Here is a 25700-nt window from a genome sequence, read left to right as displayed (position 1 = left end):
GGCGCTCGGTCTCGGCGCGCGCCCCCGCGGCCCCCCGAGCCCCCCGCCCCGCCTGAGCTTGGGGCTCCCAAGCCCCCGGCCCCTGCGATCCTCGCCGCAGCAGCTCCGGGCGCGTCGTGCACCGTTCGGGTGGGGCGGGAATAAAGTTTTTCCGACCGGGACCGCGACCGGGGCCGGGGCCGGGAGAGGGCTGGATGGGGAGGCCCCTCCCGGCCCCGGCCTCCTCGGCGGGCAGGCCTGGGCGCCGCCGGCTGCAGGGCTGTGCCGGGGGCTGCGCTCTCGGGAGGGGCCGGCCCGAGCCGCGCGCCGCCCGCCCCCGCGCCCGCCCCCGCGCCCGCCCCCGCCCCCGCGCCCGCGCGCCCCGGCCCCGGCGCCTCCAGCCCCGCCCGCGGCCGCCCGGGGCTCCGCGCAGCCCGGCCCGCGCCTGGGGGGAGCGGCGGCCGGCGAGCGTGGCCGCGGCGGGGGCCCCGGGCGCCCCGAGCGCCCGCAACCTGGGAGGCGGCCCCGGCCCGGCCCCGGCCCCGGCCCCGGCCCCGGGAGCAGGAACGCGGGGAAGGGCAAGGACGGGGCGGCCGGCGGAGGGGCGGGCGCCGCTCATCAGCCACGCCGGTCACGTCTGGGGCCGCCCGGCCGCCTCCTGCTTCCTTCCCCCCTTGGCTGTGCCCCGCGGCCCCTGCGGGCGAGGGCAGAGCGGCCGTGGCGGCGCCATGCCCGGGCCGGAGTGAGCGCGCGAGGGCGAAGATGGCGTACATCCAGGTAGGGCTGAGGCCGGGGGGCCGGGGCCGCGGCGCCCCCTCGGCTGACGGCGCGCGGCCGGGCTCCCGCCAACTTGGCTCGACCGCAGCGGTGCCCCAGGGCGCGCCACCTGGGCGGCGGCGGCGGGGCGCGCCCCGGGGCAGGGGCAGGGGCTGGGGCTGGGGACCCCGCTGCGGACCCCGCCCCCCGCCCCCCGGATGGGGGCCCCCCCGGCCACGCGCGCGCCCGGCCTCCCCGCAGCGCAGGGGGTGCGGCCGACTTCCCCGCAGCCCGGCCCCCCGCACCCCACCCCCGGGGAGGGGCCGCGCCGGGGCGCCCCGGGACGCGCCGGCCGCGGGGCCCGCCAGCTGCCGTTGCCGTGGTGACGGTCGGGCTAATTGGCCGGCGGAGCGGGCCCGAGGCAGCTGCTCCGGGCGGGAGGGACAAGGACGTCGCCTCTCCCGGGCACGGGGTGCCGAGGCCTGGGGGGCGGGGGGCGGGGGCCTTCAATCGTTTCCGGCCTTTGCCTTGGGGTCTGCGAGTTGTGAACCCCAACACCTGGAGGAAACTTCGCAAGAATCCTTGCGAAGGAAGGAAATAATTTCCGAGCATCCTTTTTTGGGGGGTGGGGGGCTGCTTGAGACCTTTCCCTTCAATACAAGGCGGGGAAGTGGCGACAGGTCAGCGCCAAGGTCATGCAGTCAGACCCGTTGAGCTGCCTGCTTTCCGGGGCTGGCTCCTCTCTCTGCCTAGCAGAGAAGCCTACAGGTTCCCCCCTTTAGGGTGCATCTGGACTCCCTTCTCTTACCCTCGGCTACAGCCCGCCAGGGCGGGGGTGCTGGTCTCCTAGCTCCCCACTGACTCAAATCCTGTCCTCGGACTTTTCAGCCTGGCAGGAACTCTGTGCCCTGTCACCGGTGGTGGTCTCTCCATCCCTCACCTGGCTTAGACTGGCTCCCTTGGCCTCTATGGAATGTCTAGGTCCTCAAGTTCAGTGAAGGTCACGTCACTGAGCTGTACCTTACTGCATGCTGAATGTTGTCGTGGGGCTATTGGGTAGTCACTCAACAAACACTTGAGTGACTACCTACTCTGTGTGGGCGCTGGGGATACAGTTGTGAAAACAGCAGTCTCTGCCCCTCAGGATGCACAACCCAGTGAGAAATGCACAACATTAGAACCCGCCTCTGTGGTTTTTTAATAACCACCTTTAGGACAGAGATGAGTGACTTGCCCAAGGTCACGCAGCTGCTTAGGGGGTGTGGTGGGATCTAAAAGAGAGAGGATGGTGGGGATCAGTGGGGGATTTGTTTAGCTAAAATGAGACTGGCTCTGTGATACTGACTTTCCTTCTAGCACAAGGTATGAAACTTTTTCTATAAAGGTCCAGATAGTAAATTTATTTTCTTGGAGGGCTACGTGGTCCGTGTCACAAATAGTCAACTCTGACTGTGATGTCAAACAGCCATAGACAATAGTAAATGCATGGGCGTGGCTGTGTTCCAAGAAAACTATTTGTGGATACTGAAATTTGAATATCATCAACTTTGTACTAGTCGGGAAGTATTCATTTTCTTTTTTTTTCCAACCATTTAAAAAGGTACAAACCATCCTTAACTGGAGGACCATACAAAAACAGGTTGTGGGTTGGATTTAGCCTTGCAAGTCATAGCTTGACAACCCCTGTTCTAGAAGATCTGAATTCTCCTTGGTGTTTTTGGCTTAAATCAGTGATCCTCCATCCAAATACCTGAACCCGGTGGACCCAATGTAAGGAAAGACTTAGCATGCTGGACACATAAAAACATCTTCTCTCCCCTTTTTCTCTTGGTTTCTCTTTGCTCCCTGACATTCGTCTTATACCTGGGGTTTGAGACAGCTGGATGATTGGGCCCTGTGGTAGCCTTGTCTCTGTTCTCATGGTTTTATGAACAGTGTCTTTTGATCACCACACACCCAGGAAATGCTTTCCTCTCCGAAAAGAATGGGCATGGACTGTAGTCTAAGGAAAAAGCCACACTTTATCCTTGCACTTTATTGTGTTTACAAAAAAGTCCTCAAGCACTTTCTCACATGTAAGTGCAGACAGGCATAGCTTTTTGCTCCTTTTTCACTGCTGTATTGGCCAGGACAGTCTCTGGTGCCTAATAGGTTCCAGCTGGTCTTGACAAACCACCTCGTTCTCATAAAACCACGGAAAGAGTGCAGATATTCTGCAGCTGGGCAGCACAGGCAAGAATTTTCATAGAGTCCTAGCTAGCCCTTCCACTAAAGAAAAGAGGTAACTGAGGTTCAGAGTAGCCCCCTGACCTACCCAAGTCACAGGACTGGCTGGTGGTGAAGCCAGCATCAACATTTACCCACTCAGCTCTGCGTGACCCCTAAGCATCTTCGGGTCTTGCTCTGCGTGTGGTTCGACTTTTGCATTTGGAAGAGTTTGTGATTAATGCCTGACACTTTCTTTCCTAAGCTGCAACCATTCCCTTATCATCACTTCAAGGATTTTGAATTTTTCATGAGCCGTGTACTACTTGTACTGTATTTACTTAATACTTTTTCCTATAAATGGACCATTTTTTTTCTTTACTTAAAATCATATGAAAAGGAAATTTTATGTCACTACGATAGTAGAAAACCATGGTCACTTGATATAAGCAGAAGGCAGCTGGAAAGATAAAACACAATGATAATAATGTCACATAATTACTTATGTCCAAGGCTCTGAGCTAGGGTCTGTTCTCTGTTTAAAAAGGAAGAAGGGATGGTGGTGGGGTGAGATGTGCAAGTGTTAGAAACACGTTAACATACAGTGGTACCAAACTGAGACCTTCATTTTGAGAGAGAACTGAAAAGGAGGATAACTTTTCATCTTGATTGAGTGTTCTGAGTTTGAGTTCATCTCCGGAATATATCCCAGGCTGAGATGCAGGTGGACTCCTGATCTCTGGGGTTTACATGGCCCATCCATTCCTAAACCACTGTGACTCTTCCCTGGAAGAGGGGGAGGGAGTCTGTGTGCCTTGGGAACCTGTGAGAAGTCCTGGTGGGGGGTGGGGCTACCTCCCTTTTCAGCCCCTCCCTCCCAGGACCAGATTATGGCTTCCTCTTCTGCTCCCTGTGTTTGTGGGTGGTCATATGAAACTCCCCACCATCATCATTGGAGCAGAATTATAAGGTAGGGCCTCTGGGAGGGTGGGGGAAGCCAAGTCACATCCACTCTGTGCCAGTCTGCATGTTTAGCTAATCATGTCCTTTTGGGTTGGCTTCATGGCTATTTCTGTATAGGAAGGTTTGCTCTTCTGAAGTGTGGCTGCATTGGATAGCATGACTATCTATCCACCCGCTCTGATTCATAACAGCATACGGTGCAAATCAAATCGAAATGCTAAAGTTTCCCATTTATTCGGTGTTGGTTAGCCAGGAGGCTACCAGCAGCCCCGCAGATAGCAGTACGTTGTTAGGGAGTCAGCTCCCTTCCCAGGATGGTAAGTGGAAAGATGCAGGGCTTTTTTTTTTTTCCCTTTCTTTCTTTCTTTCTTTCTTTGTTTTTTCTTTTCTGAGTTGCTGGAATATTGCTAAACTGGTCTTGTCTCTCTTTTTGTAATCCTCTCACCCCCGACGCCCCTTGGCTTCTTCGTGGATCTCTAAAAGGGCAGTTGGAACCTTTAAACGAGGTGGGTTAATTTGATGATTCGTTTAGTCTTGTTTCTGATCAAGAGGTGCTTGCCTTTCATTTTGGAGTTTGATGTGGGGCTGTGGGGATGTTCAATGTTAAACGATAACTGGATGTTGAGAATGGCACAGTTTTGATGCCTTTCTATGGCAGGGAGGGAGAGCCCGATGGAGAGATGCTTGCAGACAGGATAGATTTCCCTCCCCGGCCCCCTCCTTACTCCGTTTGGTTACCTCTGTTTACTTTCATGTAACTGAGGTGATTTTTTTTTTAAACCTTTTTGCTTTGCTTTCAAGAAGACAGTAATATTCATTGTGTTTCGAGAACATACCGTATAGCCCTCATGATGTTGTATAAACCACCCACCTGTCAAGAAAGACGTTCACATAGCCACCCAAGAAAATACCTGCAAATGTTTTGCTCACTATTAATGGCTCCAGCGAGTTGGTGTTTGCCATCTTTATGCCTGCAGTTGGTAAATAGAAATGGAAAACATTTTGTTCTAAGTGTTCAGCAGCAGAGACAGACCTCCCGAATGTCCTTATTTCTCAGCAGGGATCGGCTGCTTGTAATTTCGAGTGTTTTTCCTTCTCCTCCTCTCCACCCCTCCCATCCCCCACCCACTCCCCCTCTCCACTGCCCACCTCCCCCCGATGGCCTCAGGGTTTTCTTTCTAGAATCTCCGATCTGCTACTGTGCAGATGGACTTGCAGGCACTGCTGTCAGAAGTGCTATGAGTCCAGCTGTTGCCAGTCGAGTGAGGATGAAGTTGAAATTCTGGGACCTTTCCCTGCCCAGACTCCTCCCTGGCTGTAAGTAAAACTGCTCTGAACTTCCTCGAAGGCAATCTCAGGAGGTTTCTTTTCTCAGTTTGTGAGAGGGGGTGCGGGCAGGAGGGTTTGGGGTATGATCGAGGGAAAGGCTGAGTGGCTGTGGACCTCTTTGCTGCCCATGGGGACCTGCTCTGTGCCTCTCTCATTTTGTTTGGCAAGCTGCTGAAACCAGCTGGTGGCGGGCCTCAAGTTTAGCTAGTTTTACATCGGCTCTTCTGAGATGTGAACTGTACACTGCTAAGCATGTGGGCACTATTAATCACGTTGAGTGTCATTCCAAGTCAGAAAAGAGATCTGTGAGCATCTGTATTCTTCAAGGGATGTCGAAATTCTAAAGCTTTCTGTCCAAGTCAGTATGACGAATTGTCCTAGCATCTGACCCAGTGCATGGCACACAGTTGATGCTCAGTAGAAACTGCTGCAGGAGTGGTAGACCAAACGGACAAACAAGTGCCTTTTTGCTGGTCTGAACAAGAGCTTCGGAAACAGGGAAGCAGAAGAGCACCTCCAAGCTCCATCCTGTCCTCCAACGCTGTTTATGTTCTCTCTGGCATCTTTCATTTTATTTCCAATTCGTGCTCCTCCCGCGCCTGCATACAACATCTCCATCTGCCAGTCGCTCAGATATTTTGGGAATGCAGTTTTGAAGCCTCTCAGCCACGTGTCCAGTCCACCTCTCCGTGGCTGAGAGAGGCACATGGCTAGAGAGTCTGGGTTGAGTCTAGAAAGGCCAGCGCTGAGAAGGTCCTGACCATCATCAAGTACAGCTTCTCCTGACACAGAGTGGGAGGCCCAGAGAGGGCAAGAGGCAGTGCAAAGGCCCACAGCCAGAGCCTCAATGCCGGTCCAGCTAAATCTTTGCTCTGAGGTTCTGGAAGTCCACGATGTCCCCTCTTTCCCTCCAAGTTGGAGGTCATGCCTCAATCTTCTCATTTGCCCTTCTTAGAGACAAGCATCAGATATTTCCATAGCAAAATGCCTCTATGTCAATCTCCGTGCATTCAGATCCTGTTTCTCCTACCTTTTTTTCTAGTTCCGTGACCTTGGGCAAGTCGTTAGATCTCTGTGCCTTGACTTCACATCTATAAAATGGGGAGGATCAAAATAATAGTATTTATCTCATATGGTTGTTGTGGTGACCGCACAAATTAGTACACAGAAAAACACTTAAGAATGGTTGACACCTGGTTGGCAGTCATAAATGTAAGTGGCTCATCTCACCCTGTTTGGTTTCAGTTTTTTTTTTTTTAATTTAAGATTTTATTTATTTATTCATGAGAGACACAGAGCGAGAGAGAGAGAGAGAGAGAGAGAGAGAGGCAGAGACACAGGCAGAGGGAGAAGCAGGTTCCATGCAGGGAGCCTGATGTGGGACTCGATCCGGGGTCTCTAGGATCACGCCCTGGGCTGAAAGTGGCGCTAAACCCCTGAGCCACCCGGGCTGCCCTGGTCTCAGTTTCCACATCTGTGAAGTGAGAACAATAATAGAACCTATTTTATAGGGTTGTGATTAAGAGCAATGAGATGTGCACATAACATACTTTATAGAGTAGTATTTATTCATTTCTGAATTTGTACGTATTGATAGAGATGCTTTAAACGGTGTAAAGACAGTGTTAAGAAATGCTTTCGTTACTCATGGGTTGTAGCCTGAATCCTGCAGGTATGTGTAGAGTGAGATGTGTGGTGAAACCAATTCGTTGATCAGGAAATCATTCCCTCACTGCCTGGATAGCTCAGTCCCTTCAGTATCTGCCCTCAGCTCAGGTTGAGATCCTGGGGTCCTGGGATCAGGCTCCCTGCTCTGTGTGGAGCCTGCTTCTCCCTCTCCTTCCTGCTTGTGCTCTCTCGCTATGTCTCTCTCTTGCTCTCTTTCAAATAAATAAAATCTTTAAAAAGAGAGAGAGAGATCGTTCCCATTTTCTAGTGCCCTGTGTGGCAGAGATTGGCTCAGGCCACCTGGTATCTTGAAAGCCATGCTCAGAAGAATGCCAGCTCTGTGAGGGCAGGGTTTTTATCTGTGTCGTTCACTCCAAAAAATTATTTATTGACCAACTGACTGACCTGCAAGCAGAAATTGAATCTTGAAAGTGCCAGTCATCTGGTTGGAAACTTAATCTCAGTTTCTTTGGCAATTATTTCTTGACTGCTCTTTGTGCTAAGCACTGCAGGATGCAGAGGTTAATTAGAGTCCTATTACTGTGCTCAGGAGATTTTAAATATCATATAGCAGATAAGGCAGGTACATAGGTCTAGCTAGAGTTGTGCATTCACATCCTGTACTCCAATACGATAGTTCTGCATAGAGTCTCATTTTGGAAAAAATCCAAGGATAGTGGCTTCAGGCATAGCTGGATCCAGGGGTTCAAATGTTGTCATGGGCATGCATCTATACTCTCTCTCTCTCTCTCTGTTTCTTCAGTATTGGCCTCATTCTTCTTTTGAGGTAGGGAGGGGCAGGGAGAGAGGGAGAAGAATCTTAAGCAGCAATGTGGGGCTCAATCTCACAACCCTGAGATCATGACCTGAGCCAAAATCAAGCATTGGATGCTTAAGTGACTGAGCCATCCAGGCACCCCTATATTGGCCTCATTCTTTTTTTTTTTTTTTAAGACTCTATATATTTGAGAGAGAGAGAGAATATGAGAGGGGAGGGGGTCAGAGGGAGAAGCAGACTCCCTGCTGAGTGGGGACCACCCCCCTCCCCCGATGTGGGGCTGAGCCAAAGGCAGATGCTTAACTGACTGAGCCACCCAGGTGCCCCATGCCAATCTTTGTAATAGACAATTTGGGTGCTGTAACCAGAGAGGAGGGACTGGACCCAGAATGGGCAAACTCCACAACATTTAGGAAGAGTTGGGGGAATCATGGGAAATGAGCCTGCAAGCTCAGGTCATGTAGGGTCTCGAATGCCAAATTTTAAGGACTTTGAATTAGCTTCTGAACCAGTGGAGAATCCTGATGGACACTGAAAATCACAGTCAGGTACTGTTTGCCCTCAATACCCAAATGTTGAGTGTTACAGATGCATGCCCTAGGTCCTGGCACTGAGCCGGAGGATGGTTGTACTCTGGCTGTGGACCCATTGTGCAAGCGGAGGACTCTTTCTGGGGGCAAGGGGTTGGGAACCTCTGGCAAGACACTTTGGTCTTGCCACAAGCAGAAAAGAGGGCTGGAACCTTCCCAGTAGGGCTAACACACCACACAATTCTGGAAGACTCCCTTGACCTCATGGTCATTATGAATGATACCACCTAGAGCTTTGCAGTCTAGAGCCTGAACAACGGTACACGACTCTCCATGCTTCTTGAGATGAATTTCTTGAATCCCAGGTAGCAACTTAGTATATTTTTGGCACTCAACATAATGCAAAACGTTAAGAGAAATCTGTAAAGGGGAGGCGGGTTAAATCATTCAAAAAGTGAATTTACAGCTTGTGCTTTCCCCAGATTTATTTACCAAGTGGGCATTGCATGTTATCAAACAGTCAGGGAGTAGAAATGTCAAGTGTGCAGGCTCTGCAGTGCTGTTCCTACTGTGACATTTGAGCTGAGAACCATAGGACATGCCTCTCTGTGGGGCAGCATGTGGCAAATGAGCTAGTCCTTTATGTGTGGGGTATTTTGGGGGACACCACCATTAATTGTCACATATTATCCTGTCATCTGGGTACCGCAGCTTTTTTTTGGCTGGGCTGGGCCGGTGAAGGTCAGGAAAACTATATACAATCCGACTGGCTCCTTTTGGAGCGATGCCAGAAAGACCCTCATTGAAGGTTGAACTAAAGTCAAGTCACTTCTTTGTTTATCAGGCATGTGTTGACCTACTAGATGCATAGCTCTGACGGGTCTCACCAGGGATGCCCAGCTCAGTAGTTTAGAGCATGTAGTTCAAATTTGGTATTGCTGGACTTCATTGGGAGTTTAACAGTGGTGCAAAATAATGACCCATCCCATTCTCCACCCCACCAGCCTTCCATTCCCCAGTCTGGAAGGGGGGTGAGGTTATTAATAACAAGTAAACTCAGGGGTGCCTGGGTGGCTCAGTTAGTTAAGTGTATGCCTTCAGCTCAGGTCGTGATCTCAGGATCCTGGGATCAAGCACTGCATCGGGCTCCCTGAGGAGTGGGAAGTCTACTTCTTTCTTCCCCTCTGTCCCAATTTCCTGCTCTCTCTCTCTCTTTCTCTCTTGCTCATGTGCTCTCTCTCTTTTAAATAAATAAATAAATAAATAAAATCTTTCAAAAAAAAAAAAAGGATAGTGTCTGGCACATACGTGGTGCTAAGCAGCTGGTACCTTTGATCAAGATAAGAACAGATCGCCCCATTAAGAAGGGGCTGCTGTGGAGGGTGGTAAGATATGTACTCAGATCATCTTGAGATAAGATAAATCAGATAAGAATCACAAGAAGGGTGTATCCATTCATTGATTTACTGAGAAAATAAACGTGGAAGATGCTGTGCTAGGGTGAGGTCAGCCTTGGTGGTGGGTAGGAGACATTGGCCTGCCCCCATGGAGCAAGGATTTAGTGTCAGATGCAGAAGATAAGCCACCACTAAAGGTAGTAGTTATGTGCATTGTTGAAGAGGTAAAGAAGGGCTGATGGGGGGAAGAGGTGATGGGGACAGGACAGAGCTTCTGAAGAGGTGCTGTTGAAGTTGAAACCTGACTGATGAGGAGGAACCAAACAGGAGATGGAGACTGGAAGAGCGTTCCAGGCAGAGGGAACAGCATGGCTTGGCTCGGTGTGTTGGAGGAAGGGCTGGGAAGCCTGGTGGGTGCAGAGGAGGCAGGAGTGGTTCAGACGACTGAGAAGATTCAACTGAAGCTTCAGGGGGGCGACAGCGCTTAAGCTGAGCCTTGAAGACCGGATGGGACTTTACAGGTGGAGGTGGCTGCTGCACTGACGTATGGCAGGTGGGTAACAGGCATGCAGGCGGAGGTGCCTGAGGTGGTTCTACTACCTTGGGAAGATGCTACAGCTTTTGTTTAAGGGAGAGCCAAGGATGAATAATACAGTATGATTGCATTTCTGTGCCTTCCCCTGCCCTCCCCCTCCCCCCATTTCATCTGCTACAGACCAAGAGCAGGAGGCAAGCGAGGACTGGGTATTCCCCTGCCCCCTGCCCCCCCATAACATGCCCTGTCTTGTCCTAGCTGTGACCCCTATATTGCTTTGGAAGAATATTAGATCGGTCTCATTTCATGCATAGGCTGCATCTAAAGACCTCCTAGAATTGGAAACTTGCATTTTTCAAGACTAGCTTCTGCACAGGCTTAAATGTCAAGTTGGGGGGAGAGGGGGATGCAGTCTCAGAAGGTATCAGTCTATAGCCACGACAGCTTAGGGGCATGTCAATAGCAGCATCCATCTCCTGGCACTACTCTGCCAGCTTTTTTGCCCTCCTCTCTCCACCCGCCAGCATCCTTACCTAGCTTTATGGGGATTGGGGAATCTTAAAGATTGTAATAAATGCCAGCTAAAATGTGTTGAGCACATACCTACTACATATCAAGAACTATTCTAATAAGCATTTCATATGTGTTAACTCATTCAGTGTTGAGAGCAACCATGTAAGGTGGGTACTAGTATTATTCCCATTTTACAGATGGGTAGATGGAGGCACAGAGAGAAGGGCCTTGCCCAAGGTCACCCAGCCAGGGTTCAGGCCAAGAGATTGTGCTCTTAATTACTACCCTGTATCTCCCCATCCCTTACCCAGTGCTTTTTCTTCTTTTAGTATCTTTCATCCTCATGGGGAGCACATTGAATCATGGCTGCTGCTCATTTTTAGCTGTTTCTTCACATTGAACTATTGGTCTCTTCATTGATTCTCAGGGCCATTTTGTGGCTATAGCCCTGCCACACAAAGAACTCTTGAGTGACACTGCTATACGATACGTTTAAAACATGTTAAAGTGTAGACACAGTGAGGGTTGAAACAGCAGAGCACTTCTCACCAAAAGCCACTTGCCCAATTTCAGATGGGTATGAACACCTCCTTGGTTCCTTCCCAGACTGAAGATCTGGGTCTGGGCTTGGCGTAGCCAAAGTGGCGCCCCCATGTGGCTATAGCCTGCATAAGCCTTCCCACAGTCTTAGCTTGGAATTATGCACATTCTTGACAGATTGTTCTAAATTGGAAAGTATTTATTCATATCATTTCACATTTTGTGCAAAAAGTCACTCATTATTAAGAGTTTAGGGCTGCCATGCTGATTCAGGTTTGTATTACCCCAAGTTGTCTAAACCGGATCTGAGAGCTATTTCATTGTGGGTCTGCCCTCCAAGGGATGGAGATGCCAGTCCCTGCAGATTTTTTGACAACCATTGATACCTCTTCCCTTCCTATAGGATGGCCAGCCGGAGCAGTGACAAGGACGGGGACTCTGTCCACACAGCCAGTGAAGTCCCTCTGACCCCACGGACCAACTCCCCAGATCGAAGATGCTCATCCTCAGACACATCTAAGTCTACGTACAGCCTGACCCGGAGGATTTCAAGTAAGCGTTTTTGCTGTGACTGTCTAGGGGTCATGGCTCATGCAATCCTGTGTTGTTGCACCTCCATTCAGGCCCATGAATTAAAATCCCATTAGCCGGGGTCCCAGGACAAAAGAAGAGAGCTGGCTTTCCCAGATACTCAGCAGCATCCCCAAGGAAAGATGTGAGGGCAGGGGTTGTCTGGGGAGGGGGCAGGGTGAGGTGACAGTCCAGAAGACAAGAGGATGGAGAAATAATGACAATGTGATAGGAGTGCATTACGCCTGATTTCTGCTGAGTTCAATCAGAAGTGATTATTTTGATTGATTTTTCTCTTTACTAATCACGAGTTTCATGGAATTGGCTCAACTGATTGACATGGCCAGCATATATATCATATCAGACCCCAAAAGGTGTGTGTTATTGTGTCATACAGGAGAACTTGCAAATTCAGGTCACTTCAGGGGCTGGGTGCGTTATGTTGGGGGATGAGTTGCAGAGGGTTGGACAGAGCTGAATGTCGTTCTGATGCAGTGACAAATGGCAGCTGACTTGGCCTCAGTTACTAGGGCAGGGTGGGGACTTGGGGAGCTGATGCCCCAGTCACAGGGGGCAGCGGCTACTCAACTCTCGCTGCAGGAGAGAGAGAAAGAGACTGTGGGCTCAGTACTGCCTGCCCTTTCTTTTTAAAAAGAGTTTATTTATTTATTCATGAGAGACACAGAGAGAGAGAGAGGCAGAAACATAGGCAGAGGGAGAAGCAGGCTCCCTTTGGGGAGTCTGACGCAGGACTTGATCCCAGGTCCCTGGGATCACGACCTGAGCCAAAGGCAGACACTCAACCACTGAGCCACCCAGGTGTTCCCTGCCTGTCCTTTCTAAAGAGAAACTGGCAATCTGGTTTTTATATAAAACTTTCTTAGCTTTAAACCCAAACAAAGCAGATTTCTGGGTCAAACTGGGTCCACAGGCCACCCAGTTTGTCCACTCTGATGTACAGCGTCTGTGTTTGACCCAATGGCATGATTTGGCTGGGGAGGAAAAAGGAGGATGAAACCAAAGAGTCCCAGCCTCCTCTTACATCCCGAAAGTATCTCTGCAGTCATTTCAGCTGTCTGCTATTCACTTAACAGAGGAGAAAAGCTTAAAATTCATGATATAGATCCACTCAGGTGGAAATATTGGTGTCTGATCTTTCCTGGGGGCAAATGTGGGGGGAAGGGGAAATAGAGAAAGTTCAAGGGCTTGATAGAGTGAAGCAGCAGACATGTGAGGCTTCTCTAGACCTCAGTCTTTCTGTCTGTAAAATGAGAGGCCTGTTCTTGACCTGCTCTGTCCAGTACAGTGGCCACTAGCCACATGTTGCTGGCGAGCATTTAAATGGGGCTGAGCCCAATCGAGACACGCCTCATGTGCTCTATACTCATGATTTTGAAGCCAGGAACTGAAAGAAAATTTAAACCGTCTATCACTAAAATGTTTTAATTTTGATTATATGTTGAAAATGTTAAAATTAATTTCACCTGTTACTTTGCACCTTTAAAAAAGGGGATCCTGGAAGATTTTATGTTCCCTACGTGGTTTGTATTTCTGAAACCCATGATGTTTCTCTTGAATGGCACCAGTCTAGATGAGTCCCAGGTCGCCCAGCTCTAGACACAGATGATTTTCATTTAGTCCATAGTTATCAGAGTACCAACCATGCACCAGACCAAAGTGTCATGATTTTAGCAGACACGACAGGTGTTCGGGCAATGTCATGAGAGAACAAATAGTATATAACCCTGCTTTAAATGAGGAATCTAATAGTCAAACTCCTAGGAGCAGAGAGTAAAGTGTGGTTGCCAGGGTGGGAGAACTGGGGAGGTGTTGGTTTCCACTATGCAAGATAAATAAGGTGTAGAGATCTACTGTACAGCACAGTGCATATGGTTAACAATATTTTACTACTTAAAATTTTACAGAGACTTGACCTTATATAAAGATTTTTATCACCAGAAAAATTAAATAAATAAGGCAGTAGAAAACTTTTGGAGATAATGGATATGTTGATAGCACAGAGTGTGGTGGTGGTTTCATGGATACATACTTACCTCCAAACTCATGCACAGCCTTTTGTATGCCATTTGTGCCTCAGTTAAATAGTTTTTTTTCTTCAGTTAAATAGTTTAAAAAAAAAAATTCCATGAGCTCACTGCTAGAATAGAGGAATGAGCAAAGATTCAAATGGTGGACTTGGGAGCCATGAACTCTGCTGGTTGATGGAGAAGGGTGAGGTGCCCCACAAGTGGTGAAGTTCAAATATGATCGTTGACAAAGTATAATAGTTACCATTTAGTGACCTCTTACCACGTGCACGTTCTATGCCGAGCCCTTTCCATGCATTGGCTCTGTGAATCACCACAGTCTTTGAAGTAGGGGCTATTACTGACTCCATTTTACAGATAGGGAAACTGAGTCCCAGAAATTCTGGCCTCAGGGTCCACTCTCTGAAAATGGAGGCAGTATAGGGTAATGGTTAGCATCAAGACTTTGGAGCCAGACAGGCTGGGCTTGACTCCTGGTTCTTCCTCTCACTACTTGGGTCACTTTTGGAGAATTATTTAAGGTTTCTGTTTCCTCATCTGTCAAATAGGGATAGTCGTTATCTAAAACCTTGTGAAGATGACTTGATATGTCAATGCATTTAGAACAGTGCCTGGCTGTGACGGAGGTGATAATGCCACCAAGCTACCTCTCATAGAATAAATAAGAGGATCTCAGGGTGTGGAGAGCAGATGGCACAGAGCATCATGAAACAGAGTGAACAATGTGAGAATCTGAGAAATGGTGCTAATTTCACAAAGTGGCCCAGGTTCGGTCCCATACATGGCGGTCTTAATTATTATTTCTGGTGACTGTTTAGGTCTCGAATCCAGACGACCCAGCTCCCCACTTATTGATATTAAACCCATCGAGTTTGGCGTTCTCAGTGCCAAAAAGGAGCCCATCCAGCCCTCGGTGCTCAGACGGACCTATACCCCAGACGACTACTTCAGAAAGTTCGAGCCCCAGCTGTACTCCCTTGACTCCAACAGCGACGATGTGGACTTCCTAACAGACGAGGAGATCTTGTCCAAGTACCAGCTGGGCATGCTGCACTTCAGCACCCAATATGACCTGCTGCACAACCACCTGACGGTACGGGTGATCGAGGCCAGGGACCTGCCACCGCCCATCTCCCATGACGGATCGCGCCAGGACATGGCTCACTCGAACCCCTATGTCAAGATCTGTCTCCTGCCAGACCAGAAGAACTCTAAGCAGACGGGGGTCAAACGCAAGACCCAGAAGCCTGTGTTTGAGGAGCGTTACACCTTCGAGATCCCCTTCCTCGAAGCTCAGAGGAGGACCCTGCTGCTAACTGTGGTGGATTTTGATAAGTTTTCCCGCCATTGTGTCATTGGGAAGGTGTCCGTGCCTTTGTGCGAGGTTGACCTGGTGAAAGGCGGGCATTGGTGGAAGGCGCTGGTCCCCAGCTCTCAGGTAAGGGGTGGTTTGGTGGTGTCTCCTGCCGGGATCTTTGCAAAAAAAAAAGATGATTATTTTTATTTTATTATTGAAATCGTCTTTGTATTTTAACAACTTTTCATTTTGAAATAATTTTCTACTTCCAAGAAGTTGCTGATGTAATATAGAGTGGTTGTGTTCTCTTCATCTAGCAACCCCAGTGAGAAATCTTACACAAGCAGAGTGCCTTAGCAATACCAGCAAATTGGCGTTGGCAATGGAGCTTCGGACCTTATAGAATTTTCACAGATTTTTACATGCACCATTGTGTGTGTGCGTGCGTGTGTGTGTGTGTGTGTGTGTGTGTGTTTGTAGTTCTAGGACATTTTATCACATGTATAGATTCGTGTAACCACCACCACCCTGGGAGCTTTTTTGTCATTGATGCCGGGTTATTTAATAAGGAGAATGATTGTCCAGGGTATGAAGCTATCAGTTATTTTGACTTTCAGAAATTGATTTGGGAAAAATAAAATGAGGGCTGCAGAACAGGATGATATATGGATGTTTTTCAGGCAAATTGTGAGATTGGCTTCTTTCCCCCTACCAGCCCACAGACTTGCAATTGGCTGCTTGGGAAGCCACCCACGGACCAGGCTCTGTCCCCAGTGGGCTGATAGAGTCCCTCCCTTGGGCATTCTGTGGATGACAATGCACGAACTGTGCAGAGAAGGACGAGGTAGGAGCCCAAGGGAAGGAAAAGACCCAGCCAGCTGGAGGCCAGTCTAGTCCATTCAGGCTGACGGTGACAATCCTGTGTAATGCACGCGGGATTATTTTATGTCAAACATGCCAAGGTGCTTTTCAAAGCTGAACTCTACTGGTCAGGGATTTGATGATCCAGCATCACACCTGGAGTATTAGGTTTTAAACATGGGGACTGGAGGGGTTGCTCGTGTTGTGTGTGTGTGTGTGTGTTTCCATTCAAAGATAGATTTATCCTTCTCTTCATTTGGATCCCCCTAGGAAGAAGAGAATCCTGAGCCAAGGGAAGTCATTTATTAGGGAGGTGACAGCAGAGGAAACACCAGGATGAGGGTGGGAAATTGACATAAAGTATGCATTATCCAGCTGGCCACCACTTTGGGGAGATCAGGCCCTAAACCTGCTGGGGAAATGGGAAGCCAGGATTAGACACATGTCTAGAGTCTTTTCACCTGAGTGATGGGGGAGTTGGGGTGTGCATATACCAACTCCTATCAGCCACTGAATGAAGGCTGTTGGCAGGGGTATGGAGACGTTCCTTCCCTGGCATTTCTGGCCTGTTAATACTGGTTGATAAAGAGACCTTTGACATCCACAGATGCAAAAAAAAGTGCAAGAGCTGGCAGCTACATGCAGACCTGTGTACACTGAAGTGATCAGGACCAGGAGGTGATGGTCAAAGTGTTAGCTGTGTTTGCTATAATCCCGTATCCTCCTTCCCATCACATGATCAGAATAGATTGGGCGCTTTCCATGTAGCCTCTTCAATATTTGATATCACTGGGTTTTCGACCATCAAGAGGGTTGAAAGAGGGAGACCCACCGGACAAGATCGACTCTGTATCGCCAGCTTGACTGCGCACATCAGAGAATTTGGACATCAACACACCTTGCCTCCTTTAGGTATTGGCTGAAATGTCACAACTTCAGCGAAGATTTTTCTGGCACATCTGCTGTAGTTTGATTCTCCTGAAATCTGAGGCCAAAGGCCAGGACCTGGGTGCAGGTAGATTCTTTAGGAGGCTATCCCGGGGAACAGGAATGAGGGGTAAGGAGGACACAGGGAAGGAGGGAACATCAGTAGTGGTTTTTCAGGTTGCCATTCTGGCCCTAGCATGCTCGTCAGGTGGGCCCCCACACCCTCACGGAAAGACTGGGAAGGAGAAAGAAAGGCCAGGACCAAGCCCGAGCAGAACTTCGGGACCGTCTGTAGCTGGGCCGGAGGTGGTGTCCACTGCATGTCTCTGCTGACACGGTAGCCAGCACCCAGGCACTCCCTGTCCCCTTCTCCTGCTTTTGCTTTTCTCCAGAGACTTTAACCATCATCCTGCAGACCATACATTCTGTGGTCTGTCTCCCCTGCTAGCATGGAAACCCCACGAGAACAGATTTCTGTTTTGTTCACTTCTGTGTGTCCTGCACCGATAACAGTGCCTGGTGTGTAGTAGTGCTCAATCGAGCACTATTTGTGGAATGAATGAAGGATTCCCCGGAATGAATTTCTTTCTCCCACCTGCCACCTTGCCCCCTGCTCTCCTCCTTCCTTTTCACTGGAAGAAAGGCTAGTGGAAAGGCCAGTTGTCTGAGGTTGGGTTCCCTGGCAGCAGAGCTTGAGATAAGGATTTGGGTGTAAATCTATTTGCTTGTAGGGCTGCTGTGACAAAACAAACATTAGAGGCTTAACACCACAGAAATTCATTGTCTCACAGTCTGGACATTAGGAGTCCAAGATCAAGGCCACGCTCCCTCTGAAACCTGTCAGAGAGAACTCTTCCTTGCCGCCTTCTGGCTTCTGGTGGTTGTTGGCAATCCTTGGCATTGCTCGGCTGACAGCTGTACCACTCCCACCTCTGCCTCCATCCATCACAGGACCTGTCTGTCCATGTCTGTGTCTTTTCTCTTCTTCTAAGGAAGAAGAGAACCAGTCCTAAGGTTCTAAGGAACCAGTTCTAAGGAACCAGTCCTGTTGAATGAAAGGGGCCACCCTATTTCATTATGTCCCCATTTTAAATAATTACATCTGCAATAACCGTATTTCCCCATAGGGTCACGTTCTAAGGTAGTGGGAGTGAGGATGATAACATATCTTTTGGTGGGGGGTTGTAGGAGAATGCCCTGCAGGGGAGAGAGAGAAGCAATCTAGGGGAAGAGTGATAGCCCATTGAGAGCATGGTCATAGCCTCAGCCTGATGGGTGGTTGGAGAGGGGACGATGGATCCCCACCCAGATGGTGGATGGTGGATGGAGCTGCAGTGTCCTTCCTCCTTCAGACCCAGAGCCAGCCTTTGACCTGCCACATCTGTCAGCCATTGGCTGGGTGGCCATGGGCCTACATATAGCTTCTGTCCTAAAGATAGGGGTTCTGAGCCAAGGACAGATTTGCTCTTGGGACACTTGGCAGGGCTGGGAAATGTGGGTTCAGCGAATTGAGTTCAAGGATGCTGCTAAGTACCTGCGGTGCACGGAACAGCCCCCACCACAAAGGGTGCTCTAGCCAGAAGTGTCTGTGCCAGAGGGGGCGAGCCCACGATGAGAGAAGGGGATAACAGATTCAAGAATGGCAGCACGGTCTGCCACGCAGGCAGGATGAGGGCCAAGCTGGTCCCTGAAGGCTGGGGAGTTTTCTTACAGCAGAAACAGTTGCTGGGAAGCAGGGAAAGCCAGGGATGGAGGGTGTTAGGAGCAGATATCCAGGTAACGGTGTTGTTTTTCATGCCATCTGTGGAAAAGGAGACACTGGTTCTGAACAAAAATCCACATTGTGCAAAGTAGGCCTGTGTTAGAGACAGAAAACAAAATCCTCCTGTGATGCACTGAGGCCATGGGATGTCGATGCTGATTTTCAGAGCAGCCAAGGTCTACCTTCACCAAATCACGTGGAGGTCAGTTGAACAGGAGGGGAAGATGCAGCGGTGTCCGGGGGTGGAGGCAGAGCTCGACAGGTTCTTGTTTGCAGCCCACCTTTGCTAGTGTGGGATCCACATGACTCTTAGAGGTTAGCTCTCGGTTTCTGTGTGTTGGAGAACCCACGGGGATGTGGCTGGCAGGGCCACGCCTCCTCCTCTCCTGGCTCACGGTGGGATGTCCCAGCTATTTTGTGGCTTTGAGCATTGTGTCTTTGACCTTGGCCTTCAGAACACAACAGCTAATGGGGCTACTGTAAATTTTTTGGTCTCGTTGATAAGGTTTGGCTAGGAGATCATGAAAATGAAGACAGAGAAATATGAAGCCTCTGGAGTGATTAAACAGGTGCAAAGTTACTCTTGCCACTAAGAGAAATTCTGCTCATCCAAGTGGACTGCAGTGAATTGGCACTGTAGTCATTGAATGTGAAATCTATGTAGGCGCTACTCTTTTTTTTTTTTTTTTTGAAGATTGTATTTATTTATGTGAGAGAGAACAAGAGAGAACACGAGCAGGGAGGAGAGGGAGAAGCTGAACAGGGAGCCCCATGCAGGGCACAATCCTGGGACCCTGGGAACATGACCTGAGCCAAAGGCAGATGCTTAACCAACTGAGCCACCCGGGTGCCCATAGGCTCTACTTTCTTTCTTTTTTTTTTTTTAATTTATTTATGATAGTCACACAGAGAGAGAGAGAGAGAGGCAGAGACATAGGCAGAGGGAGAAGCAGGCTCCATGCACCGGGAGCCCGACGTGGGATTCGATCCCGGGTCTCCAGGATCACGCCCTGGGCCAAAGGCAGGCGCCAAACCGCTGCGCCACCCAGGGATCCCTAGGCTCTACTTTCTTAAAAAAAATTATTAGTTGCCTCTCTCTCTCTCTGTGTCTCTCATGAATAAATAAATAAAATCTTAAAAAAAAACTATTAGTAATTATGACAAAACACACCTAACAAAATGTACCAGGTTATCCATTTTTAAAAAATATTTATTTAAATTATAGTTAGTTAACATACAGTGCAACAGCTTATCCCTTTTTAAGTGCACATTTCAGTGGTATTAAGTACATTCATAGCATTACAACCGTTACCACCATCTGTCTCCAGGACTCTTTTCATCTTGCAGAACTGAAACGTTATACCCATTAAACAATAGCTTCCATCTTTTGTTGCCCCCAGTGCCTGGCAATCACCATTCCTTGGGTCTCTATGAATCTGACTACTCTGGGTACCTCACATAAGTGGAGTCATACAGTATTTGTCTTTTTGTGACCAGCATGTTTCACTCAGCCTCATGCCCTCAACATTGAAAAGGTGCTTGACGTCATTAGCCATCAGAGAAGGGCAGATTGGAACCACAGCGAAATAGCACTATACACCCAGGTACCGGTATGTCTAAACGTTACAAAGACTGACAACACCAGTGTTGGTGAGGATGTGGAGCAACCAGAACTCTCGGGCAGTGGAGGGGTATAATGTGGTATAACCACTTAGGAAGAAGCTCTAGTAGTATTTTGTGAAACTGAGCATTTATCTACTCCCATGAACCATAAATAGCCATTCCTAGGTATTTGCCTAAGAGAGATGACAATGTTATGTCTGCACAAAAAATTGGACTCAGATATTCACAGCAGCTTTACATGTCACAGGCTCCAGACTAGAAGCAGCCAGTTGTCCCATCAGCAGAATAAGGATAACAAGCTGTCGTATATTCATATAATGGAGCATTATTCAGAAGTAAGAGGGAACAAAGTACTGATGCACACAACAGCATGGATGAATGTCACAAACAAGCAGAACATTATGCTTTAACATTATATATATATATAATTTATAATTTGACATTTGTATATATATATATGACTGCATTTATATCATTTGAGAACCACCAAAACTAGTCTATGGTGAAAAACCAGAATAATAGTTGTGGGACGTGAACAGGAGGGAAGGGGATTGAGTGGAAGGGAGCAAGAAGGACATTTCTGAACTAACAGTGATGTTCTACATCTTGATGGGACAGGTGTGTGTGTTGTCAAACTCATCAGGTACGCTTAAGGATTATGCATCTTGTTGGATGTAAATGTTATTTGCGAGGGGCGGGCGGTGGGGGGGGAAGAGCCATAAACACACACTGAACTCTGGCTACTGACATGCCTGCTGAAGTGTTTCAGGGGGAAGTGTACTAATGCCTGTAACTTATTTTAAGATGCTTTCAAAAAAAGATCATGGTGGGGGGGTGCTGGGTGGCTTAGTCATTAAGCATTCGACTCTTGGTTTCGGCTCAGGTCACGATCTCAGCATCATGAGATCAAGCCCCATGTCGGGCTCTGCGCTCAGTGGGAGTCTGCTTGAGATCCTCTCTCCCTCTCCCTCTGCCCCTCCCCCCCAAATAAATAAATAAATCTCAAAAGGAGAGATCAGTAGACATGCAATAAGGCAAGTATAGCATAATTTAAAAATATTAATGTAGAATTATTAATATTAACTGCATTGCAGAAGCTAGGTGGTGTGTATAAAGGAGGTGACTGTACAGTTCTTCCAGCTTTTCTGTATGTATGCGACAGTTTTTATGATAAAATGTTGGAATGCAAAGAGAGAAGAAGACAGAGACCCTAGTAAGGAGCAATTTGCCACGGTTGCGTAGGCAGGATATGATCTCCTGGACCTGGATGTAAGGTGCAGGAACATGTGGGGCCAGCCGGAGAGACCATTTGAAGGTGCAGTGTTTCATGTCTGGGACCAACCCTTAGACATTGAACTCCAGCTTCAGGGGTGCTATAAACAAGGCTTCCTGACAGAGTAGGGGGTTTTGCATCATGCTGGCTATTCTCTTATTTTCACAATCAGCCTCGCTGATTCCAAGGTCCCGAGTCTTAGATGAATCAATCACACTTCAGCGAATGTGCTGGGAGATTCTAATGCAGGTGAGCTGTGGTCCTCCAGCTGAGCAGCACTGGGTGACCATAGAAAGAAAGGGTTAGCTGTCTAGGCTGGACGTATGGGGCTGGAGCATGGCTCTGCCACTCACTGATTGGCTGTTGTGTTGGTTGAATGAGCTGAGTGCCCAACATAGGCTGCCATTAAGATTATGTGTTATGGAGCCATTTGGGAAGGAGTAGACTCAGGTTACCATGCTCTTAAAAGGTCTTGGGGGATAATTCTGAGTCACATGGGGTGTAGCATCTCTTATTACAAAGCCAGATTTTCCACCAAGGAGAAATGTTTGATTTGCACTCAGAAGAAGAAAATGTGTTTCGTCAAAAGTGATATTTGCACACTGCAATGCTGGATATTTATGTTTCTGAAAATTGCTTTAACCTGAGATTTGCTCTGACCAAAGGAACGCCTTTTAAATCTTCGATGCCTAGCATTCTGGGCCCTGTGGCTTAGGAAGCAAAGTCTGTGCATATTGCCTTTGCCAAGTAAGATTCGGGGATTCACATTTAGCAATAAATATGTTCTGGGACTCACACATACTAACTAGACCCTGGGCTGCATGCAATACTTACATTACCCTATCAGATGGATAGTAATGACACTTGCATTTCATAGATGGGGACCCTGAGGCTCAGAGAGGTTGAGGACCTTGCCCATGGTTGCACAGCTGGAATGGAGAATTGAACCTGAGACTAACTCTGAGCCCACACCCATAACCTCTATGAAATAATCAATTTAGGGACTGCCCTGGCCAGTGGCTTTGAAAGTTGATCTACACCATGTAACTCAAGTGTGATAAGACAGTATTTCCCATAAGTATAGCCACATTTTAATATGACTATGTACCTTGCTTCCTTCCCCCTTGGATTTATCCTCCTAGAAGGAGTTCTGTGTTTGTTCCGTGTTGTTTCAGCAAGCTTTCAGAGTCTGAGGGGCATGCTCATGGCTTTCCTCAGGAGCACCAAACTGACTGGATTTTTGAAAATGTCTGTGGGACAGTCTTATTTGATAATGAAGATAGGTGTCTGTGTAGCGATTGTCATTTGTGGGTTTTTTGTTTTTGTGAGGTTTTTTTTAGGAATAGAAAAAAAATGTATGACTCTGAGGTAAAGAGATTTACTTTCTTGGGTGGCCCCCCAAATGTCTTTTTTTTTTTTTTCTTAGATTTTATTTATTCATGAGAGACAGAGAGGCAGAGACATAGGCAGAGGGAGAGGGAGAGGCAGGCTCCCTACAGGGAGCTCGATAAGGGACACGATCCCAAGACCTGACCTGAAGGCAGATGCTCAACCAGTGAGCCACCCAGGTGCCCCAAAATGTCTATTTTTATCAGGAATCTTGGTTAAAACTGACAGAACCCATCTTAAACTAGCTTTGGCCAAAGAGGAAGGTTTGTGGTAGTGTGGGCTCCCGGCATCCCTGTGGTAGTGTGGGCTCCTGGCATCCCTGTGGTAGTGTGGGCTCCCGGCATCCCTGGCTGTAGAGTTTCTCAGCTGGAATGTTCCTCAGCTCTGCCTTTCTCCATGGGTTTTCTTTTCAGAAGACGTTTCCCATGTGCAGGAGCAAAAGCAGCTACAAGTTACCCCAGGCCTACCTCCCACCAGCCAAGACATGCACTTGGGGAGACAGGTCCTCTCTTCTAAAAGTTCTAGAAGTCTGGGGCACCTGGGTGGCTCAGTTGATTAAGCATCTGCCTTCGGCTCAGGTCATGATCCTGGGGTCTTGGGATCGAGCCCCAGCGTTGGGCTCCCTGCTCAGTGGGGAGTCTGCTTCTCCTTCTCCCTCTGCCCCTACCTTTCTCTCTCAAAATAAATAAATAAAATCTTTTTAAAAAATCAAATAAAAGTTCCAGAAGTCCCAGGGAGGATTCTCAGGGGCCCATCCTCCTTGGGTCCTAACCTTGTCCATGTAGTGGGAGATTGTTTGTCACCACATCCCCAGCTGGTGGTCACCACTCAGGAGCCTTGCAATGGGAGGGAGCGTGGTTTAGGGGAAGGAAGAGTGAATATCTCCTTACTCAGTTGCCACAGTTGTGGTTGGGATTCTTTGTTGCTGCTTCCCTGACTAGCACTTCCCTGGCTAATGTCCCTGCTGAAGAACCTTGGCAGGCAGGGGTTCAAGAGCTGGCCCTGGTAGCAGGTGGATGCCAACTATTTGGAAGTTTCTGGAAGTAGAGGGGGCTGCCCGGGCCCTGGGACTATACCTCATGGCTTTTTACTGTTGGGCAGCAAAGCTGGGCAGCTTCTCCCTGGAGGAGGAGCTCTCAAGGATGGGTCCTCGTCAGATGGCCTGATCCTACCTTCTCTGGGGCTCAGTGGCCATGAGAAACTCATCTATGTCCTAGGCTGCACTCTCCTAGAAGCAGACCCTGAGACCAAGATTTGAGTGCAAGTATTTTATTTTGGGGTGATGCCAAGAAAAACCAGAAGGGAAGCAGGGGAATGAGACCTCCACTAAAAGACCTGTTATTGGGCAGGTTCCCACCACGGGCAACTGGGTCACGATCCTCCTGGGCACTCAGTGTAGGGGCAGTGGCAGCAACAGAGCATTTATTCACCATCTCCCTCCAGATAGAGGTTGAGGGCTGCTTCCAGAAACCCTTAATTTTTGAGGCTCCTCTATCCTGTTTCTTGGACATGGTGGCCAGAGAGACTCCTCAGATGGAGAGATGTGGGGCTGGCTGTAGGAAGCTTGGTGGCCTCTGGCAGTGATGCTGGTCAGGCCTGGGGGCTGGAGCGGCCCCTTCTGCATCCCCACACTTACTCTTGCCACCCTGAGTGCAAGGTCTTCTGGGCTCTCCCTTCCCTCTGCTTGCCACTTCTCTCGATCCCTCCTCTCCTCTGGTCAGAAGGGTGAAAAGCAGGCGAGCAAGACCACTGGTGGAACAGATGCCCATAGAGAAGAAGGTGCCTCCCCTTCCTAGAGGGGCATGCGATCTCTGAGAGTGTTTCTCTTGGCAGCCATCTCTCTCAGCTTTGGGGTGGATGGACTGGCACAGTCCTCAGCTTTCCCCACTCAGCCAGCATCTCCTCTCTGCCCATCGAGGCAGGGAACGTCAATGGTTTTGAATAATGCGGGATCCCATCTCTGCCTCTTACAAATCCCAGTGGGAGGTGCTGAGCACCTGTTGTTCCTAGCACCTTGGTACCTGTCCCCTGTCCCCAGCTTTGGGCCCAGGCTGCCAGTTCTGGGGCCAGCAGGGAAGGCGTCCCTCTGCATCCTATTGAGGTACAACTAAAGGCTTGGCCAGACTCTCCATAACATCAGCTTCTGCTTCTATTTATTCTATTCTTGGTATTTTTGGTACAAAGAAGGAACTCATTAGATGTTTTTTGAATTGAAAAATATTGTTGTGTAAAGAATATTAGCTTTAGAGTTAAACTGACCTGGTAAAGGTCCCAGCTTCACCTTGTACCAGCTGTGTGAATTTGAGTCCAACTCATCATGGGGAGTTGGGGCAGTGTTGTGAGGATAATATAATGACAAAGAGGACTGACTCTGACATAGTACTTACTGTGTGTGAGGCGTGGTGCTAGGCATATCTATTGTATTTATTATCATCCCACTTTATAGATAGGGAAACTGAGGCATACCTTAAGTAACATGCCCACAGCCACACACCTGGGATTTGCACCCAGGCTGTCCAGCTCCAGAGGCTGTGCTGATAGCCATTCTGCTTCACTTCATTCCATCTTGATAAACCAAGATCAGGGAGGCAAAGCACCTGACATATAGTATATGCTGAGTAAGTACTGACTCGGGGCTCATGCACTGGGAAGAAGGAGAGAGGGAACCAGAACCAGAAAGAGGAAGGAGACATTGGGAAGCAAGTGAGATCAAAGCCATGAGGAACTGGCCAGGGGATCTGATTTGGGTTTCAGTAC

The 25700-nt window shown here is 48.8% G+C and overlaps 1 protein-coding gene across 17 annotated transcripts in view; it reads left to right on the top strand.

Moving 5' to 3' along the window:
- Nucleotides 1-497: 497 nt before the first annotated feature.
- Nucleotides 498-25700, top strand: part of SYT17 (synaptotagmin 17) — a 101985-nt gene continuing 76782 nt past the window's right edge. For 3 of the 17 annotated variants that reach the window (XR_013384981.1, XM_077906758.1, XM_077906757.1), the window contains exons 1-5: nt 3935-4220; nt 4387-4409; nt 5072-5220; nt 11597-11745; nt 14630-15249. Coding sequence is in view for 16 of the 17 variants with exons in the window: in XM_077906758.1 (XP_077762884.1) it covers nt 4118-4220; nt 4387-4409; nt 5072-5220; nt 11597-11745; nt 14630-15249 (1044 nt within the window). In the remaining variant the exon portion in view is untranslated. Of the gene's footprint in view, nt 757-1261; nt 3911-3934; nt 4221-4386; nt 4410-5071; nt 5221-5346; nt 10159-11596; nt 11746-14629; nt 15250-25700 lie in introns of those variants that run through there. The other 14 variants (XM_077906759.1, XM_077906766.1, XM_077906765.1 and 11 more) reach the window with 14 other exon arrangements.

This window comes from Canis aureus, chromosome 8 (assembly GCF_053574225.1).
Source record: "Canis aureus isolate CA01 chromosome 8, VMU_Caureus_v.1.0, whole genome shotgun sequence".
NCBI lineage: Eukaryota > Metazoa > Chordata > Mammalia > Carnivora > Canidae > Canis > Canis aureus.
Note: the sequence above shows the minus strand (reverse complement) of the source record. Positions and strands in the feature narration are given on the sequence as shown.